The sequence below is a fragment of the Lactuca saligna genome, chromosome 8 (assembly GCF_052625555.1).
Source record: "Lactuca saligna cultivar CGN05327 chromosome 8, ASM5262555v1, whole genome shotgun sequence".
Classification (NCBI taxonomy): Eukaryota; Viridiplantae; Streptophyta; class Magnoliopsida; order Asterales; family Asteraceae; genus Lactuca; species Lactuca saligna.
In genome coordinates this window covers 212,990,594-212,998,357 of record NC_136424.1, presented here as the reverse complement: position 1 = coordinate 212,998,357, position 7,764 = coordinate 212,990,594, and the positions used below count along the sequence as shown (strand labels likewise).

At 34.2% G+C, this 7,764-nt stretch overlaps 1 protein-coding gene across 2 annotated transcripts; it reads left to right on the top strand.

The window, feature by feature from the left end:
* Positions 1 to 2,232: 2,232 nt before the first annotated feature.
* Positions 2,233 to 6,596, top strand: LOC145011739 (uncharacterized). Of its 2 annotated transcripts, XM_078970470.1 has the most exons (2): positions 2,233 to 2,379; positions 3,047 to 6,596. In XM_078970470.1, exon 2 carries the CDS (start codon positions 3,147 to 3,149, stop codon positions 6,438 to 6,440), a length of 3,294 nt encoding a protein of 1,097 aa, XP_078826596.1. In that variant the 5' UTR covers positions 2,233 to 2,379; positions 3,047 to 3,146; the 3' UTR covers positions 6,441 to 6,596. The 2 variants fall into 2 exon arrangements, with proteins under 2 accessions (XP_078826596.1, XP_078826595.1); XM_078970469.1 differs by lacking the exon at positions 2,233 to 2,379 and having other exon boundaries at positions 2,816 to 6,596.
* The last annotated feature ends 1,168 nt before the right edge of the window (positions 6,597 to 7,764 follow it).

Sequence of the window (7,764 nt, the reverse complement as noted above, 5' to 3'; positions counted from 1 at the left end):
TGGTGCACATACAACCCTAATGCTTTGGATCTAAGTTTTCTCAAGTTATACATGCAATTTCATTTCATCCAAAGCATAAACCCTAACTAGCATACAATTAGAGATTTACAACAAAAAATCTAGTTTGATGAATACCTCTTAGTTGTAGCTTGTAGTTCTTGGCATTTCAAGAGCTCAGTACCTCAAATGTGATACCTCTAATAAGTCACAAACACCAAAAACAAATGGAGGATTATGAGAGTGAGGCTAGGAGGCACCAAAAATGGCTAGGGTTTCTTCATGGAACACAAGTGCCGATTTTGGGAGTGCAAGGGTTAATATTTATAGTGTGGAATTTCTAGGGTTTCATCTTGGAAACCCTAATTCATATGATTAGTCCTTAATCAATCTAATAACCCATATGATAGACCCTTTGGACTAAATCTTCATGGACTCTCACATGGATTTAGTCCATCCCTAATCAACATGGATCATTAGTCCAAACTATAAATATTACTGATTTGCCTAATTAGACCCCGTTAATTTAATCAGTCTCTTTTGATCACTAAATTAATTCCAAATTAATTGTTGATCAATACAAATTAAATAATATGATTTCTCAATTAATATATTATTCTTATGATATATTATTAAATCACAAATAACCTCTTTCTCAAATATTCATCCTATCAAATTGCTCCGTGAAGCCAACCCAAAAGGACCATGCTACTATCGGGTCAAGTACATACCAATTATAGTTATAGGCTTAAACACCTAATCCAACAATTTCCAGCATGTTTACAATCATGATATACAAAATCCCCAAGAGTTGTTGTTGTGATTGATTTTAGTTGAACACCCAAGAACAAAACTAGATAAGATATACTTGAATTTCTTGGGAATTGTGATTAAAGAAAATATGAGAATAAAGAAATCATGAATGATTTTCAAATGGGTTTCTATGGGTGTGATTTCAAATGGACTTCTAATAAATTGATTCTCTTTTGTGGGGAGAGAGAGAGAGAGAGAGGTTTATTCTTTTCTTTTTACTTTTAATAAACGAATGATTAAAATAAATATAAAAATAAAATAAAGAAATTAAAAAGGCAAAATAATCTTTTCAAGTTTTAGGACCAAAACCATAGAAAATTTTTGATTTTGGAAATTCCATGCAAGTCAGAAACTTTTTAGATCCTATCTATAGTTTTTGCGAAACCACATTGACCAATTTTGTAGTTTTGCCTTTTTTAAACCCAAATCGAAAATCAAGAAAACTGTCACTTGATATATATATATATATATATATATATATATATATATATATATATATATATATATATATATATATATATATATATATATAGAGAGAGAGAGAGAGAGAGAGAGGGAGGGAGGGAGGGAGGGGGTGGGGAGAGTGCAACCCCTTTTTCCCTTGTACCTAATTTCTCACAGACGATCGAAGAAAAAGGGGCGGTTTGTGCAATTTTAAGCGAAGATAAAAAAGAAGGATTCGGTTTCTTTGTTTTTGTGGTGTATGAGACACACCCATAGAGAGGGGATATGCGATTAAGAAAGAAGAAAGAAGACAAATTGGTCTACTGTAAGAAAAGAAGGGGTATAGGGTTTAATTTTGCTGGAGTGCGTCGATTTTAAGATAGATGTGTACCAATCGATCTACACTTGAGAAATAGTGATCGTGTTTGGACCAACCATATTCCACGTTGGTCTGGGATTTTTTTTCCTTTCTAATAGTTGTATTTGAGTTGGGCTATGAGCAAAAGCAAATGAGAGGGAAATGAGAGGGAAGAAATAGAAAGATGTGAATGAGAGGTGTGGTGTGTGTGAAAGTCTTTTTAATTTAATAAAACTCAAATATAAAAAACTAAAAAAAATCAAAATGGTAAAAATGGATTTTTTTTTTAATTTGAGTTCAGACGAAATTCACATACAAACATGTTCGGTCTATCCAAATTTTCAATGATTTTGATGTTAAAAAATTAAGCAAATTGTAAGGATCATTTTTGCATTTTTGTCTAAAATATAAGATAGGTCAAAATTTGCAATTTTGTCTCTATATAATTAAGTCAAAAGTAAGGGTTCAAAAAATAAAAACTGAAAGTGTTGGGGACAAACTCAAACTATAAACAGAATAGAGGGTTATTGTGCAAAATGAATTTAATAGCAAATAAGTGAAGGAAATATAATAAAATCCTACTATTTTCCCTACACTCGTATGAGTTGAAAGTGGTGAAGGTAAAGCCAAAGAAGAAGAAGCGAAAAAAAATGAGAACACGTGAAGGAAATCAGTGGACTGAAGAAAATAGTATGTCAATATATGAATCTGACCTCTAATCGTGAAGAAAAATCAATCTGCGTTGCCGCGTAGCCCCATTAGTCAAGGTATGTCATGTTTTGTTTAAGTTGTATTAAATGGATAGTTTGTAAAATGATTTTTTGTCAGGCATACAACTTAAATTAAGAGAAAGTTGAGTTGAAATCGTGTTTGGTGCCTAAATTTGTCAATTTTAGGGATTTATCTGTTAACGTGGGTAATGGTTAATAAAGTAATAATAAAACTAATACATGAACTTTGAGGGCTACTCTCAGGACTTCAAAGATTGGGTTACACGTGGGGTAGGTAAATGAATTGAAAATTTTAACTATCTTTTACATCAGATAATTAAAAAAAAACTTATTTTTTTGTAGTTAGTTTTGTAAATTATCAAACGTTTATAATTAATATATAAAATGACCTGGCTGCCAATTACTTCCTTTGATCAACAGAAAAAGAAAAATAGCCTATAGGGCCACAAGAATATAGTAATACAGATTCTCCATTGACTTCCAATTCCAAAGTCTTCCATTATAACAAGTTGCTCTTTATTTATGGCTTTATAAACAAACTATTTTATTAATTGATCATACGAACACATGAGTTCTTGATAACAACTTCCCATTCCATTTTTTTCTTTTTTCTAAATAAAAGTGAGTTGGCGTTGATAATGGGGAATCCTAGAGGTTTGGGGCTCTATCTCATATTCGTAAGTGTTTTCTTGTTTGCAAACAGTTGTTCTTGTTTGGGTGTTGAAAATACTAGCATCGTTTGCATTGAGCAAGAGCGACTTGCTCTTCTCAACTTCAAACAGAGTGTCATAGATTCTTCTGGAATGTTGTCATCATGGGTTGGCAATGATTGTTGCATGTGGGAAAGAGTCCATTGTGACAATGTCACCGGAAACATTAAAAGCCTTCATCTCAGAGGAAGCACAGGATGGTTAGTTGGTGATGAGGTGAGCTTTTCTTTGGCAGAGTTGAGGCATCTCAGTTACTTGGACTTGAGTTGGAATGATTTCGGAGGAAGCCAAATCCCTGACTTCATTGGATCCTTCAAACACCTGAGCTACCTCAATCTCTCTGATGCTGGTTTTCAAGGTATTATTCCTCATAACATAGGAAATCTTTCTAGTTTAAAGTTTCTTGATATCAGTTCAAACAATGAGCTGGTGGCAGATGATATGGCATGGACTTCTGACCTTTCGTTACTCGAGCATCTCAATTTGAATTATGTGGATCTTAGTGGAGCACAAAACTGGGAAATGGTGTTTTACATGATTCCTTCGTTAAGAGAGTTAAGTTTGAAATTTTGTAGGCTTTCCAACATTGATCTTTCTCGTTCTCTTAATTCGAGTAGAATACTTCCCAACTTCAAACACTTGGATCTTAGTTTCAATGATTTCAAAGGTCCATTCCCAAACTTTTTCCAAAACACGACATCCCTAGTATTCCTGGATCTTGGTTCCAATTCTTTCAATGGTTCACTCCCAGACTTTTTACAAAACACAACATCCCTAGTATTCCTGGATCTTCACTTCAATTCTTTCAATGGTCCACTCCCAAGCTTTTTACAAAACATGAAATCCCTAGTATTCCTGGATCTTGGCTTCAACTATTTCAAAGGTCCACTCCCTGGCTTTTTCCTAAACATGAAGTCCCTAACATTCCTTGATCTTTCAGGCTTTGATCTTGGTTCGACATTGAACTTTGCAAAGTTGCTAAACATGATCCCTTCCATTTCAGAGTTGCATTTGTCACGTTGTGGGCTCCATAACATGCATCTATCTCCCTCTCATCTTAATTTCAGTACCCTTGCTAAAATCCAACACCTGGATCTTAGCTATAATTCAATTGGAGGTACCTTTCCATCTTTTTTAACAAACGTGAGTTCCCTAAGAGTCCTTGACCTTTCTGGAAACATGTTGAATTCATCGGTTCCTATTATACCTAACCTTCTGGAGCTTGATCTTTCTTCTAACCAGTTTAAGCAGATTGAGCATGTTGGAATCTGGCGACAGTGTCACCTGAAAAAATTGAGTGTGTCAGACAATTATTTCCGTATAGAAATGATTGACTCAACGAAAAATGTATCAGAATGCTCCAAATATGCTTTGGAGAGGTTGATTTTACATGGGAGTTTAAATGGTACAGTTCCCAAACAACTTGGAAGACTGAAGAATTTAAGAGAGATAGATCTATCGTTCAACAGATTCACAGGTTCAATCCCCAAATCATTAAGAAGATTAAGATTTCTAGAAGTACTATATATGTCGAGAAGCCACTTAACAGGCCCCATTCCAACCTTCCTTGGGAATCTTAACACGCTTGATCTTTCTTTTAATCAACTAAATGGTTCAATTCCAAAATCATTTGGACAACTATCAGGTTTAAAATATTTGAATTTGGAATCCAATCGGTTAACGGGCCCCATCCCAACATCTCTAGTAGGACTTGTTTCACTACAATCTCTTGATGTGTCTTCAAATATGTTAAATGGAACGATTCCGGTTTCAATTGGGCAACTTGTGAAACTCTATGCGCTAGATATCTCAAACAATTCCTTAGAAGGAGTAGTTTTTGAAGCCCATTTTGCCAACCTTTCGAAGTTGAAGGAGTTGGATACTTCTTCCAACACTAGGTTGACATTCAATATTTCACGTGAGTGGTTGCCTCCATTCGTGTTGAAGTCTCTTGACCTCAGTTCTTGCATTATTGCAAATGGATTTCCACAGTGGCTGCGAAATCAAAGGGAACTTAAGACGTTAAGGTTGTCCAATGCTACAATTTCGGGACCTCTGCCTACATGGTTGCAAAAGATGCCAATCATTCCTTTCTTAGATCTTTCTTACAACAAACTCCACGGACCTTTGACAAACCTTCCCAATGGAGGAAATTTTAGTCTAAATAGATATGATTATGATATCAGGTCACTATTCCTGGAAAACAACCTTTTCAATGCATCGATTCCAAGGTCATTATGCAAAAGGACAGATCTGAAATATCTTGATCTTTCGAGAAATAGGTTAACCGGGAAAATTCCCAAGTGCCTCGGGAATCTTCAAGAGTTGCATACCATGATATTTAGTTCAAATCGACTTTCTGGTGTCATTCCGGGTTCCTTAGCTCTTAATTCATCATTATACCGATTAAAATTGAATGACAATAACTTCATTGGCGAACTTCCTTTAGAATTGGGGAATTTACGAAATCTAGAAGTCTTAGATTTGGGTGATAATCAATTACGAGGAAACATACCCGAATGGGTTGGAGAAAGCCTTAAAAATTTGATGGTTTTAAGGTTACACAAAAATAACTTCACTGGTCGAATTCCTCGATCTTTGTGTAAATCTTCAAATCTTCAGATTTTGGATGTTGCATACAACAACTTGATGGGAAGCATACCTGATTGTCTAGAAGAGTTGAATGCCATGAAATACGATTATTCTAACCCATACTATCGGCGTCCTAAAGACAATGTGATTCAGGTCATGAAAGGTGTTGATCTTGAATATACAAAAACATGGGATTTACTTTTTAACATGGACCTTTCAAGCAATAAACTTTCAGGAGAAATCCCGATCAAGTTAACTGCACTTGTTTTGTTGATGGGTTTCAACCTGTCTAATAATCATCTCGGTGGTGGCATTCCATATAACATTGGAAACATGAAGAAGTTATTTTCTCTTGATTTATCTAGAAACGAGTTGACCGGGACGATCCCTCCAAGCATGGCAGCTTTGACTTTTTTGAGCCATTTGAATTTGTCATACAACAACTTGTCGGGACCCATTCCAACAGGAAACCAGTTACAGACCCTGGATGATCCATCAATATATATGGGAAACAAAGATCTATGTGGAGCTCCATTGCCCAAGAAATGCTCTGATTTTGAAGACCCAACAAAAAAGCACAAGAAGAAACACAAAACAGCTAAGGAGCGTGTAGAGGTCTGGTTGTTTTACGTGGACATAATGAGTGGTTTTGTGACAGGGTTTTGGGGTGTTATTGGAGTTTTGTTGTTCAAGAAGGAGTGGAGATGGAAGCTTTTCAGGTTTGCTGAGGAAACCATGGACAAGATATATGTTGCAGTGGTCAGAGTTGCCAAGAGAGGAAAAGAAGCCGCATAAATATATATATTTTTAATATTTGCTATCTAATACTGTTTTCTTTATACTAATATTTTAATTTTTTTTTTTATTTGTATGGCATATTTATGTTAAAAGGCGTCAATTTTGAAACTTTTGTTGGATTTGGTGTTTATATAAGATCAAATTGTTAGTTTATGACATAAATTAAATATGTTATCCATCGATTTTCATGTACATTGCTCCAAGTACGAATCAGGTAATAGGGTTATTATCTACTTCTTCATTTGTACATATTCTAGTTTTTTGTGTACATGACCAAAATGGTTGGGTGAAAAGTCAAATATTTGTTGGATTTGATATTTAATTATACAAGATGATTGATGCATCACTCACGGCGCCACCTTTTCTTAGGAGTTTACTTTGTTGACTTTAAATTAAAATGTGTTTGGTGAAACTTGTGGCTAACCCCATTCACGCCCATAGTCCATGGATTTCCTATTCATTAAATCTCAATTTTCGAATTTATTCGTTATCACAAAGCTGTCACCATTTCATCTTCATTACAAGGGGATGCAAATTTCTGTTTTTTTGATTTAGTTTTTGTTTTCTACATGGTTTTTCATGGAATTGGTCCTCACATTGTCACATACATGAAATGCTTTTGGGTGGGTCAGATGTTGTTAGGTGGGTGTTGGATTTGAGGTTGGTACAATCAGGGTTGATCTTGAGGATTCAAATGTGCAGGACGAACCAGAAAAAAAAAATGGTCATATGCCCTAACGTGTGATGAATTATTTTTATAAACTAAAGTTTTTTTTATAAAAAAACGACGATAAACTCTATAGCAATAAACATAGAAAAATCATAGTATTTTAACAAGTAATAATATATCGTAATATCTAACCGACAACCCGTGTACGAAAAATGCAAATGCCCCCCCCCCCCCCCCCCCCCCCCCACACACACACACACACACATATATATATATATATATATATATATATATATATATATATTAGAAATTTAAATTAAATACTAAAAAAAATTAATTAATTAATAAACAAAATGACAATTATAAATTTAAAAAAGTTGAGGGGCTAAATACAGAATTTTTGGAAATTGATTTATTAAAAAGAGTTCATATACGGGATAAATTGTTAAGTATGAATGATAAATTAAGGATAGAAATTGTAACATAGAAGATTTACATATAAACATCCTTATATCGCCTATTATTATATAAGTGGCCGGCCTATAATGGAATGAAGTTGGAATAAACTCACGCTAAAAAAAGTATACTTGATTTTGGACACATAATATATATTAATGTATATTAATATCTTAATTATATATTTTGGTAAAA

What these genes read in the sequence shown, in the direction of transcription:
- LOC145011739 (XM_078970469.1), top strand. Translation starts at nt 2,982, where the DNA reads ATGGGGAATCCTAGAGGTTTGGGGCTCTATCTCATATTCGTAAGTGTT.